The sequence below is a fragment of the Podarcis muralis genome, chromosome 3, assembly GCF_964188315.1.
Source record: "Podarcis muralis chromosome 3, rPodMur119.hap1.1, whole genome shotgun sequence".
In the NCBI taxonomy this organism is placed as follows: Eukaryota; Metazoa; Chordata; class Lepidosauria; order Squamata; family Lacertidae; genus Podarcis; species Podarcis muralis.
The window spans coordinates 63,910,244-63,924,253 of NC_135657.1; the positions used below are offsets into that span (position 1 = coordinate 63,910,244).

Here is a 14,010-nt window from a genome sequence, read left to right on the forward strand (position 1 = left end):
AGCGCGCCAAAGGAGAAACAAGCTGCAGCTGGGCACTCGTGGCAGAGGGACTCAGGAGTGGTTGTGGTTTCACTTGCAATATACCACCATCCCACTCTGGCCATCATACAATGGAGGGAGGAACAAGCATCGTGTTCAAACTTCTCCACTGAGGGGTGCGCAGCTTCCTGCCCCTCAGTGGAGAAGTCTAGCAGAGACCGTACCGTATCTCCACCTTATGCAAGGTGGGGGCTGTTACACTTCTCCATTGAGGAGCAGGCAGCTGTGTTGAGGGAGGCAGCCCCCCCCCATGTGAGCCAAAGGACAGGGCAGGTGGATTGCTGCCCTCCCCTGCCCATGTGAATGAAGCTTAACAGGCTCCATGTGCTTGGCTGCCTTTGCCTGAGATGGTGGGCTGCGTATTTCCTCTGGGGTGGTCAGATGCAGGGTGTCTGCTCAGGCGGGCTGGACTTTGAGGGAGCCACTCTCCATAGCTTGTACCTTCCAGGAGTGGAGAGACGCCCTTGCGCCTGGCGGGAGGACAAAGCTACATTGACTCCAGCCCCACGAGGCACTGGGGTGAAACCAGTTCAGCTCCTGCAGCAAGAATGGCAGTAATTTTAGCCAGCATCTCGTGGGACCAGGGCCAATGTAGCTTTGTCCTCCCTCCGTTTCAACATCCTCGCAATGCCAGATCATCATGATTGGCTGGTGATACACTGTGATGTTGAAAAGCTGACATTGCCCAACCCATGTGTCTGCCCCCACAGCTTTTCAAGGACCTTTCTCTGGAATATCACCCAAGCCTGAGCCTAGATACTCCAACATGGCTATTGATGACAAAAATTAGAAAATAATAAAGAAGGGTAATTGGAGCTTTATGATTGATTTATTTCATTTATAACCCAAGATACAGGTGGAGAACTTGTAGCCTCCAGATGTTGGTCCTGATTTACGACTGCTGGCTTGGGCTGCTAGGTATCTTAGTCCAACAACATCAGGAAGGTCACAGGTTTCCTATCCCAACTGGTCTTGTTAAACATACAGGAAACTGTGTACCTGCCAGACATTTGGTGGTTTTGGTTAGTTTTGATTCACTACAAACTGGCTAGACCCATTTCACCAAGAGGTGTTGTTTTTCAGATTGGTTTTTCCCCTTCATGAAGCATGGGAGCCAGACAAGATAGTTCCACTGATTTTATGTTATTTATTTTTCTTAATATGCATAGACTGCTTGATTGTTTAAAACAACAACACCCTCAACGGGTTTCCAAAAACATAAAACAATAAAATCAACAGATATTTACAATCTTACTTTTAAAATATACAAAAAACACTAAAACAGATTAAAATGACCTCAAATTCCTAAGCATCTGGGTAAGCTTGCCTAAAAACAGGAATGTTTTTAGCAGGCACCCAAAAAAGATCAAGTGCCACAGAAGCCCTCCATAGAGTGCATTGCAGTAGCAGTGGATGAACCGCTGTGCGAAGGCTTTCCTGACCCTCAAATGGCTGTAGCTGTTGAGCCGGTCACAATGCATAAAAGGCACTTGCAGTAGCTGAGTCTCCAGTGACACAGCTGGACCCAGAAGCACCTCCAAACTATGAACCTGGTCAGTTGGGGGGGGGATGCTACTCCATCTGGAGTAGGCAACTGAGCTACTCAAGATTCAAGCTCAGCTTCCATTTCACCTCTGCATCCTAGCAATGACCCAGGGACTGCACAATCTCTCCACGCTCAGATGTCCTGGAGAAATAGAGCTGAGTGTCATCAGCATACTGATGTCATCCTACCCTGAAACTCCTAATGACTGCTTCCAGCGGCTTGATATTACATAGCTCTGGAAATAGTGTAGGGGCCTGAAAGGCACTCTCCCAAGGCTATGTCCTGGACTCTGACTTGAAGGTAGGATTGGAACCACTGTGATAGTGTCCCATTTCCCATTCCACAGAGGCAGTTCAGGAGGATACCATGGTGAATGCAGTATCAAAAGCTGATGAGAGATCAGGAGCCAGGTCACTCTCTCCCTGTCCTGCTCTTTGCAGAGGTCATCCATCAGGGATGAAACACATTGAAAAAACAAACCCTATTTGACAATCACTGGATGTTGAGTTTGTGTACTCACCAGGATATCCTCCAACGAAGACAGGATCATTAGTCTCTGCTGAACTGGAAGCTGCATTCGGACTGATCCCTTCTGCGTGGTGGCCATCTACTGTCAGAATTAAACGGTGCTTCATCTTGTGTGCTATAATCCTGTGCCACTTTCCATTACACAAGCTACCTGGAACAGCAGGTTCATAGATGGCAGAGAATCGACCTGCACCATTATCGACATGGAACATCACCTGGCAAGCAAATTACAGAAACAATTAGGAAAACCAATTAGCTCTAGAAACAAAGCAAAACAAAATGTAATCTGCTAATTGCAAGGCTGGCTGCTATGCTGTCAGAAGGGATCTGCCTTAAAGCTATGAGTTGATATACAAGGTATAAAAGCAGAGACTGTTATATGTCATGTTTATGGTGCAGATCCTAACCCATTAAAGGCAGTAGTGGCTTGGTTATCCTCTCCAGCTAAAACAGTGTTTAAATACTTAATCAACATAAATGGATGAATTTGTGCTGTACTCAAAGATCCACTTGAAATTAATTTGCAGCTTTAGAACCCATCTTGGCAGGAAAGCTCAAAATTATGGGCATAATGTTTGTCAATTTACTGCTGCCAAACTAAAATGGGTAATAGACGCAAAATACTGTTTCAGCAGCAGATTTGATGATGCAAGCGTTTGTGAGAACTTAACAGAGAAACCCTTTGCAAGTTGGTCAACTGTACTGCCTGTGTGGCACACAATAGTTTCTATGCAGAATTTCCTTTAGAAGAACCGTGATAAGGTTTGGAAAGGCAAACAGAAATTTCATCATGAGGGATCTAGTTATCCTATTCCTACAAACTGGGTAAGTGATATTCTAAATGTGAAAGTGGGACAGAGCAGCCAGGCTCTGCCCTGCAAGTCAGAGAGACACCCATATGTAAACACCCTATTGGGCTTCTTCAGTTGACCTGCAAAGACCCCAGAATGCCAAATGAAACCCTTTTTATACTTAACAAGAAGTACAGAGTACCTTGGTGATACCTGGTTTTCAGCTAAACACCGTGATTTTTTTGCATAGCCAGGTCAAAAATGATGAAACATACCATGATATGGACTTCAAACTGGTTTTGGGTGGTATATTGATGATATCACCTAGCCCTAGTACTGGTATAAAAACAAAAATCTTGTTGTCGAGCTCCAACTCCTCTCATATCCTTGACCAGGAGCAGCAAATGAGGTGGTGTGGTTCTGTGCCTTCCAGCAGCACAGGGGCTGCTGTTTACTGGGTGGAGCTGGATGAGGTGGTGGGGAGATTGGCTCAACTGATGAGCCACATAACACCAATCTGGTGCTCCCACCCTCCCACTGCCTCACCCATCCCAGTAAGCAGCAGCACTCCACTGCAGTGAAGCCAGGTACGCAGCACCAGCTCACCTCCTCAGTCACTCCTGCCAATGCCTATTTGCCATGCTGGCTAGGGCTGACAGGAGTTGGAGTCCAGAAAATCTAGAAGTCAGCAGGTTAGGTAAAGCTGGTTTACATGAAGTGGTTGATAAACAGAAGATTGTCTGAAACATTTCTCATAGCTCCATACTCACATTTTCATCTACCAACTCAATGCCAAGCCCATCCATTTTTTGGCTGCTGATCCCCAAGAGGACGCCATTTGTCCGAGTTGTGCGGAACTCAAACTCCACTCGCAAATCCAATCCTACTTTATATGCTCCAACTGAGAAGTGAGGAAGAAAGGCTATGTCAAGTTCAGAGGTTTGGAAATAACACCAGTAATATTTTTTTCCACGTCACACAAAGACTTGTAATAATCTTGTTGCCACAGTAACAGAAAATACATGGGGCACAGGTACACTGAACTCCTCAGCCCTTTCCTTCAACAAATGGTTAATTTGCCAGTAATGGAAGACTGGCTTTCAGCCTGGGCTTGAGGGCCTCAGTGGGCTCTACTATCCGAGCAAGGTAGAAGACAAAGGATGAGGACATGAAATGTTGGTATCCATCTGTCTTGAGAGACAATCTGTTGGTATCAGTCTGTCTTGAATGCCTCTGGGGGTGAAGTTAACACCTGAATAAGCCTGTCACTATAGGAACATTTCTGTTCATATAAGAGTTCAATGCGATTTTGGGAATGCAGAAGCTGAAGGGGAGTGCAGGGGAAGCCTTGTTCCATGAATGTGAATTCTGCTGCACTCAAGGGAGGAAAGTTAGAATCCAAGTCATGTTCTTTGATAAAATAAAATAAGATTATTTAAACAGATATATCAATGTTTTAGAATTGTTGTGGGGTTTATAGTTATAACCGCACAAGTTCTTTTAAATGACACTCTTGTTATTCTTTCATTCATTAAAAGAACTTTTGTAAATTTAATCATAGCCACAATTCTTTGCAAGACCTGATATTACTGCTGTTGAACAAAGTACATTTCAACAAGCCTTGCACAGGTAGCAATCCCTGTGGGCCATCATAAAAATCTATATTTCTTTCATTTTGCTCCTTCACTTCTCAGCCTTTATGCTCCGATATATTCATACCTCCCTAGGCAACTGTCTTCTTAGGAGGGCCCAACCATGATTTCTGAAGAACAATTGTAACAATCCCCTGGTGCTCCATTTTGGAATAAAACCTCACATAACGTTACCTGTTTTGGCAAACCCTGTTCCTGAAAAGTATGTTCCTTTCTGTGGATTGGCAAAGCACTTTCCAACATTGTAGCTGGAGGTAGGATTATCCAGGTCGACAGGAGACTCTGTCATTTGGAAATTTCGCATGCATCCATCAATGCTATAGACAACCTGAGTAAGGGTGAAAAAGGTGTTAGTATATGCACAGCTATCTAAAATGCCTTCATCCCACAACTGAAAAAGTCAGAGATATGGCATTGGCGAGTAGCTAGCATTTTTAATTCATTGTTCTTGGCTTGCTGAAATGAACAAGACTGATTACATGATTCCTATACAAAAAACCCCCAGGCATTAATGGGGCAATATCCTTTAATTTTCTGCAGAATCACGTTGCTTAGAGGATATTCTGAGGTTTAGATTACACAAAATGTGGGTCACAGTTTTCTAAGCTTAAGCAAAGGTGGCAGAAAATGTGTGGTATAATAGCTTGCCAAATTACATTAGGAATATAAAATGTAATATTTTTCCTGGGTAGAACATATTCTCCACATAACAAAAGTGTGCTTTGAGATTACTATTGCTAGCATTTGTACATCTCTTGGACAAGAAGCCATGTAACCTCTACTGTTCAATGATAAATCTGTCTGTCAACTGATTTATTCTTTTTCCTATGCAAATAGATTCGTTTGTCTTCAACAATCAGGTAAACAGACACCTTTCCAAGACAGCCAAAAATTACACTTCTAATTTTTATCCTGTGTTTTAGATTTTTGGATTTTTTTGGATTATATATAAATACCGTATACATTTGCTGATTATTTTTTTTTAATAAAAAAGATACATGTGGAATATTGGTGTGAAGGCTAGGTTGTAACTTAAGGAGGTCACTCACTGGCCCAGCATACAACCCACTGTGAAATGTGTCTTGATAGTGGGAGGAGAGGCCAGCACAGCCACATTACTACCAAGTTCTCTGTGACACGAAGGCCTTGAACTGGCAGTGTAGAGATTCTTTTCTCAGAAACTCTTGTTCACGTTTCCTGGTGGGGCTGGAACACTCACCTGACCTTCTGTTGTTGCTGCTTCCTTGGAAGTAGAAGTGGGGATGGGGTCAGCTCAGTGTAAATGCAATGGCAGAATAAATCTGGTGTTTCCACCTGTGCCACTCCCCACCATGACATCAGCTACCGTGGACTCAGCTCAGGCATTACTGGAACACCTTGGGACCTGCTTCCTTATGGATGGATGCATACCACTCTGGTCACACCTTGGACCAGAGAAACAGCTTGGACCACCTGAATGATGTTCCCCATGCCATCATTGCTAGCCCCTGCAGATGGGCATTGCTGGGAAAGGAATAAGTTACTCAGCCTCAAAGGGGAGGTTAAGGATGCAGTTTTTGAAATGAGTACCTCAAGTCTTTTAAAGGACACCAGAAGCAAAATGCTCATCCTTGTCTTTTGTTCAGCATGGCTACCCCATGTGCCTGACAGTGGTGTCACGGAACACATAACTAACAATGCGTTAGGATTTTTTATAAAACACAAAAAGTCGTCTTTACTTACGGGACCAATTCTTTTAGTTGTATAATTAATTGGCAATCCTCCAACATACAGCATCCCCACTACATCCAAAATGTCAGCTTTCTTTGGGCTTCTGGTCCTGTTTGTAGCACCATCAACTAAAAGGACACCTTCTTGCTTGCTTCGGAATATTTTTATCTGGAAAAAAGAAGTTTAGTACATCGTTGCTGCTGCCACCACCGCCACCACCACTATATCTAGGTTGCAATCCTATTCATACTGCTTGAGAGCAAGACCCATTGAACACAGTGGAATTTACTTTTGATTTAACATGCATATGATTTGGTTTGTGATGCAACATCCCTCATATTTGAACGAATGCTAAGTTACCTTCTTTTCACTTAATAGGATCGTGTGCTGTCAGTAGCAGATGGCGTGGTGGCAATGTGCCACTTGACTGCTGGTTGGTCTCTTTGCCGCAGCTTACAAGAAGAGAGCGGTGGAGGCAGCAGGGAGGTTGACGTGGTGTGTTTGAACCAAGGAATCTTGCCATTGCCACCTTGCCAGTCTTGCTCTACACAACTTATGGGAGGTCGGATGAGTGGTGATCCTCACCACAATGTTCGCTACTGTGTGCAGTGCAATCCTATGCATGTTTACTCAGAAATAAGTTCCACAATATTCCCTGTGATTTGCTTTGAGGTGACTATAGTTCTGCACCCTTAGACTGACATCCTACACAGAAGTAAGGTCTATTGGTGTCTGCTTTTGACAAACACGCTTAGGATTGCACTGTTATATTCTGAGGACTGAGGTGCTTAGGAAAATGGCATGTATTTGTAAGACATTGCATAAGCAATCATAATAACCTCAGAGTTTTTATGACAACATTCTCCTGACTTGTGGTAGTCAGAGGCACCCTCCTTCTGGCAGTGGCTAATAGCTATTGATAGTCTTATGTTCCATGAAGAATAGTACTGTTTGCTCTTTTAGAAAACACAGTAATCCAAGTGAGCAAGCAGGCAGGCAGGGGCGAAACTGACTGAGCATTCTGCTCTCAACAGAAGCCAATCAGAAGCTAACAACTAAGACTTCTGGTGAATAGCAACATTTGCAATACACATGACATTTGTGTTTGAATAAACCCTATGAGAATATTCATGTATCTCTCGTTTTGCTGCCTTGCTTGATTTGGATCCAGACTTTGCTCAAACTGGTGACAGCTTCCTGCCAATCCCACCTTCCCCTATAGTCCCAGGCAACGTCCAGGAATCTGCTCCAGAGAGAGGGTTGGACTGGGGGGGGGAATACTATCCACTTCTGCCAATGGGATCCATCCCTTCAATGGGTCAAAAATGTCAGAAGAAGTCATTCCATTTATGGACAGCTAAGATTCGATCCAATCTATTCCTTCTACAATGCTTCCTCATTTGGGATTCCCCTCCCCGTTCCACACATAACCTAATTCTATAGATGCTGACCATCATTGCTTCATACCTTGTGCCACTGGCCATCATTGATTTTCTCAGGAATCATTGTGCTGGTGTTCCCATGGCCCAGGTCATAACTGAAGTATGGAAAGCCATTCTTTATTTGAACAGTGGCAAAATCAGCGTGATTGATCCGAGCCATATAGAAGAGCAACCCATTTTCAGCCTCAGTTCGGATTTCAAATTCAATGGTAAGTCTATACATTTGGAAAAAAGACCACAAAGTCGGGAAGCATTAATCTGCTTTATCTTTCACTCTTCGTCATAAAACTAACATTGCTAAAGGCAACATCATTTATAAGACAAATAAAACCAAGATACCCATTTCCTATTTCTGAACTTGCCGAGGTGTATGGATACAGTATTCATGCACTTACTGCATAGACTTGATTTAGAGCTAGAACAATATCATCTTTATGTGGTGCAGAAAAATAAGGGATAAAAACTTGTCCCTCTGCCCACAAAAGGCCAATAGATCATTTTAAGAGCAAACAGGTTTTCAGTTTACTGAACTGGATAGGTGTGAGTTCTGAGTAGAATGGGGTTAGCCATTCCATCGTCCAAAAGCAAGTCTGGGTCCAGACCATTAAATGAAAAACATAAAATAGATGAATTCAAACAATAATTAGCATCCAAAGAACATTTTAAAAAAACTCACAGAAGGCTCTGAGGCTGCCTTCTATATACATAATTGAAAGCGAAACTGATGTTCTAAATATCAGTTTATATGTAAATGTGTAAATTCATACTTCAAATTATTTACTGTAAAAAAGATTCTTAATAGTGTAATCCTGTGTATATCTCCCCAGAAACAATTCCCGTTGATTTTAATAATTCTTAGTTCCATAGGATTAAGTGTCTATAGGATTGCAGCTTTAAGTGCCCATAGATTGCAGTTTAAATAATTCTAGGAAATGAGTGACTTCCAGCAACACAGAAATGTTCTTGTCTGTGACTTGCTAAATATAGACCAATTAATTCTGTCTCCTTGGCACTTTTGCTTTATTATTATTTTTGCTCTGTTGGGCTTTTTCAGGAATGAGACACATATTAAAGAGCTACACTGATTTAGGAAAGGAGCTTCAAGTCTAACATGGAATTCTTGCTAAATGTAGCATCTAACGTTGAGCTGAATTTTAGAACAAGAACATTTCAAACGGTCATTTTGTGCAGCATGAAATGAAGAGAAACTTGTACAGCTCCTTCAATTGTGGCTGTCCTGCCTAAAAGCATGCCCAGCATTACTCATCCCACACTACTCTACCACAATGAGTTTCACCACCATATCATCTCAAAAGTATGGAACATACTTATTCTTAACTTTGGTGTCATCAAATGCAACTGCAATATGACTGTTCCTTGAGAGGCCAAATTGCTTGCCGCCTTCCAAGGTAATTGGCTCCACATCAGCAGCACAGTGTTCCTGCAAAACAAAACACCGCCATCATCTCTTATCGTGCTCTGTTAGTTTAGCATGGAGCCCTTCCCACACACTCTTAAGGAAAGCAGGTGACATTTTGTATGACGGGTGGATCATGCCAGTATCTCAGATTTGTAAACAGCAGAATTCACTTTGAACAACACAGGAGATGCATCCTAAAACAATGTTTCTGAAGTAAGTAGTGCTGCATCTATGCACCAGACCCAATTCTACATCTGCTTTTGGGGGCATACCAGCTAAAACATCATCATGGGTTAGGAGAGTGAAGCAAACTCAGCTTTTTATGTCATAAGCACATAAGACAAGCCCTGCTGGGTCAGCCCAATAGCCCATCTAGTCCATCATCCTGTTTTCACTAGGGACGCGGGTGGTGCTGTGGTCTAAACCACTGAGCCTCTTGGGCTTGCCGATTGGAAGGTCGGCGGTTCGAATCCCCGCAACGGAGTGAGCTCCTGTTGCTCTGTCCCAGGCTCCTGCCAACCTGGCAGTTCGAAAGCGTGCCTGTGCAAGTGGATAAATAGGTACTGCTGTGGCGGGAAGGTAAGTGGTGTTTCTGTGCGCTCTGGTTTCTGTTATGGTGTTCTGTTGCACCAGAAGCGGTTTAGTCATGCTGGCCACATGACCTGGAAAGCTGTCTGTGGACAAACGCTGGCTCCCTCAGCCTAAAGCAAGATGAGCGCCGCAACCCCATAGTAGCCTTTGACTGGACTTAACCATCCAGGGGTCCTTTACCTTTTTACGTTTACTTGTTTTCACTATGGCCAGCCAGATTCCCGTGGGAAACTGAGGTGAGGAGGAGGACCTGAGTTCCCCTGCGGGTTCTAGCAACTGGTATGCAGAAGCATGCTGAAGACTTTGGAATTCCCTCTCTTAAATTTTATGTGAAAACTCTTCTTTTTACATTTGACACTCTAGCTACAGATGCAAGTAAACCAGTGCCATGTACTAAAGAACCACATGAACATGAATGCCATATTATATGTTTTCTGCTTCTAGTGGCTTTGCTATGAAGAGGATAAATGAATAGGCTGACACAAGCAATTCACAGGAGAAAAATGTTTCAGGGCAAAAATAGGTCCAAATATACATATTACAAAACATTTTGTTTAATAGCCCCGGGTAACCACTTTCGTCTGCTTTTATTCTAATTCAGTGGAGATTAGACTGCAATGTGTGGAGTTCTGTCCATAAAACATTTTCAAAACATCATCAATTATACATTAGGAAACAAGACATTTACACTTTAAAGAGGAATCTCCTTTTATGCTTCAGCAACATGCAACCAATCACAATGATCTGGGTATCGGCTTTCAAATGGGTTTTTTGGGGGGGATAAACATTCTCTTCAAAAGAGAAAGGGCACAAAGAGAAAGAGCACAAAGATGTTAAGGGCACTTCCAGACATAGTACTTTCAGAGAAATTGATGTTCTGAATGAAAGTGTTGGTCACTGAAAATCTGCACGTTCAGAGTGCCAGTTATGGTTTCTGCAGCTGCTCCAGATGAACCAGCAATATCTGTGCAGGCTGCTATTATGTCCTGAACAACCAGGTTCACCTAGACCTCCACAAAGGGAAGATTTTTTTCTTTTGAGGTACTTTTTGCTGCATGTCCTGCTATGAACCAGAAAGTCAAGTCAGGAGGACGTCTGGAAGAGCCCTGTTGCAAATGTGTGAGGCTAGTCCTTCAGCAACTGACCATTGGCAAAGGGAAATCTCACGCTCCTGCACATTCAGGTCCACATCTATTTTAACAGAGTTGCGTATATTTTTTTCCTGTCAGTTGCAACTTGAAATGAGGTGTATAGATAACAGCATATACGGGCCCTCCACCATTTGATTGGCATGGACCAGGAAAGAATATAAAGATGCTTAGTGGAACCCAAATTATATTAAATACTACAATGGACCAAAAACGTCCAGAGGGAGAAGATGAAAGCATTCATGTTTATTAGAAATGTTACTGGAATGGGAATGTATAGCTTTTTGAAAAGACTGAAACTTTACAACCATGTACGCCGAAGAACAGCTTCAAGAATGAACCTTTTAATTAATTCTTTTAGCTGAAATCTTATTGATGTGACATTTCCTGTGAGACAGGAAATTGATACCTTCAGTAGAGCAGTTTGAGCAAATGGGAAGACTGCTGTCTGACTGTCTCACACATTCGTCTGCAAAGTTGCACTACGGGCGGGTGGGTGGGTGGGAAGAGAAAAAGCCATTTAGTAGCAAAGCAAGAAGATAAAATCACTGTGAAACAGCACTGCAGCATCTAGCCGTGTTAAATAAAACCAGGGTGGGGGGAATTGGGAAAAACACTGAGAGATACCGTCACAGTGCCAAAGTCAGCTGAAATGTTGGCGCTCTTCACTTCAGCAGCAAGCAAGTCCTAAGAAGCAGTAAATAACATGAGGCAGAAGCAGCAATCACTGAAGTTGTCTCGCTACACACTATAGTGTTTGCAGCAGAAAGAGAGCTACTGTAGGACTCTAATATCCAGAAGTTATTAGTTTATTATTTTTAGAATCTTCTTTCTCAGAAATGAAGACTATCCATATTCAAAATACAAATTAAGCTTTGTTTATGCCTGCATTAAGCCTGCAACATAAAATACAGGACAAAGCAACAGCAAATAAACTCCAGCAGCTGAAATCCTTTCCAGGAGCAAACAAAATTGGCCAATCCTCACTGGGGCCCAGAGTGGTGGGTTTTCTGTGGCATGTGCAGCCCTGCCTCCTGCTGCTGCCTGGAGCAGAAGGTTGGAGGGTGGGAGATAATAATTTTCCACCATTTTGTGTTCCATATAGGGCCCTTCACCTCTCCTGTCAGAAGCACACCATGATCACTCCAGCATCATGGAATTAATTAATTAATTAGCTAGCTAGCTTTATCACCCCCCCCCTTCACCATAAATACATTTAAAAACTGATAAAAACCACATTTTGAAAAACAAACAAACATAAAAACATTCTAAAATGGAACAATGGAATATCAGGTCAGCAAAAGAGGTGGGTTGCAACGCCCCACCCCCAAAAGCAGCTTAGCTGTCAAAGGCCAAGGTAAAGAGCATATTGGGAAAACTATACAATAAAGATGCTAAGCATGCCGTATTTACTTGCATCTAATGCTCACCTTTTTTGGCCAAATTATGTTGCAAAAATTAAGGTGCACATTAGATCTGAGGGGACATTTACATTCACCAGTAAACACTTTTTTTGGTTTCAAGGTTCTGAAACCTGAGGTGCTCATTAGATTCGATGCTGCATTAGACTCGAGTAAATACGGTACTTCTGTGGAGAGGGAGTGCCATAATTTAGGAGCAACCACAGAGAAAGCCCTCTCTCAGGCTGCTATTCCCAGTGGAACTGATCAGGGGTTACAGTTGCTCTGAAAGCCATCTATGTAGAATGAAGTTAAAAAGGCTAAGCACGTAACCAGTACATAATAATAATAATAATAATAATAATAATAATAATAATAATAATAATATAATAATAATTTATTTGTACCCCGCCCATCTGGCTGGGTTTCCCCAGCCGCTCTGGGCGGCTTCCAACAAAGATGAAAGATACACTATTATGAAATATATCAGAAGTATCTAAGACATTCACTGCTCAGATGACTCAACACTAAAGATATAATCGTCAGGCTGATGAATATAAAATGAAATTACATTGGTCTAATAAAGCATTGAGAAGTGTGAACATTCCCTCATGTTTAAAGTCACCTAATAACCATTTCAACAGTAACACATTTTAAAATGGTGTCTGTGCTTGTTGCAGCAAACACCAAGTGTCTCTTGTGCCACTTTCAAAACAAATACACATTTTGTTATTTCCATAGGAAAGGCCTTTTGGAATCTAAGCACTACTTAAGAATATTAGGCATTCTGAATAAAGTAGGATCTATTATTTTTCACCTGAAAATGATATTTCAAGCAACAATTGATATCACCTCAACATAAAAGAAATCTTACTGAAGTACAGTGGTGCCTCGCAAGACGAAATTAATTCGTTCCGCAAGTTTTTTCTTCTTGCGAGTTTTTCGTCTTGCGATGCACGGTTTCCCATAGGAATGCATTGAAAATCAATTAATGCGTTCCTATGGAAACCGACTTCAGACCAGGTCTGGGGACAATCTGTCCCCCGACCTCTTCTGAAGGCTGGGGGGGGGGGGGCGAAAGTCTTTGCTCCCCCCCCCCCCACGGCAGCATTTTAAAATCGCCTCGGACAGCGGAGGACTTCTCCGCTGTCCGGGGCGATTTAAAAGCCCTCCCGGGAAGGCAGGCAGGGGGGACAAAGATTTTCGCCCCCCGCCAGCCTTCAGAAGAGGTCCAGGACCTCTTCTGAAGGCTGGCGGGGGGCGAAAATCTTTGTCCCCCCTGCCTGCCTGCCTTTAAAAGCCCTCCCGGGAGAGCTTTTAAAGGCAGGCAGGCAGGCAGGCAGGCAGGCAGGGGGGACAAAGATTTTCGCCCCCCGACCTCTTCTGAAGGCTGGGGGGGGGCGAAAGTCTTTGCTCCCCCCCCCCCAGCAGCATTTTAAAATCGCCCCGGACAGCGGAGGACTTCTCCGCTGTCCGGGGCGATTTAAAAGCCCTCCCGGGAAGGCAGCCAGGGGGGACAAAGATTTTTGCCCCCCGCCAGCCTTCCCCTCTTTTGAAGCAAGGGGCGGAGGGGAGAAGATCGCTTCTCCCCTTTGCCGCCCCTTGCTTCAAGAGGGGTCCGGGGGGAGAGAGAGGAAGGCGTGCGCCTTTCCCTCTGTCCCCTCTTTTGAAGCAAGGGGCGGCAACGGGGAGAAGATCGCTTCTCCCCTTTGCCGCCCCTTGCTTCAAAAGGGGTCCGGGGGG

General features: G+C 43.4%; 1 protein-coding gene and 1 long non-coding RNA gene across 7 annotated transcripts in view; one reads left to right on the top strand and one right to left on the bottom strand.

Moving 5' to 3' along the window:
- LOC114594134 (uncharacterized) overlaps positions 1–14,010 on the top strand; it is a 62,121-nt gene that overhangs the window by 18,229 nt on the left and 29,882 nt on the right. The gene's annotated exons all lie outside the window — the stretch shown is intronic.
- LAMA2 (laminin subunit alpha 2) overlaps positions 1–14,010 on the bottom strand; it is a 365,889-nt gene that overhangs the window by 2,375 nt on the left and 349,504 nt on the right. For 5 of the 6 annotated variants that reach the window (XM_077926008.1, XM_077926013.1, XM_077926011.1 and 2 more), the window contains 7 exons: positions 11,495–11,554; positions 9,037–9,149; positions 7,734–7,923; positions 6,279–6,434; positions 4,731–4,884; positions 3,675–3,805; positions 2,106–2,328 (listed from right to left, as the gene is read on the bottom strand). In XM_077926008.1, the coding sequence (XP_077782134.1) occupies positions 2,106–2,328; positions 3,675–3,805; positions 4,731–4,884; positions 6,279–6,434; positions 7,734–7,923; positions 9,037–9,149; positions 11,495–11,554 (1,027 nt within the window). The remainder of the gene's footprint in view (positions 1–2,105; positions 2,329–3,674; positions 3,806–4,730; positions 4,885–6,278; positions 6,435–7,733; positions 7,924–9,036; positions 9,150–11,494; positions 11,555–14,010) is intronic. The other variant, XM_077926009.1, reaches the window with a different exon arrangement.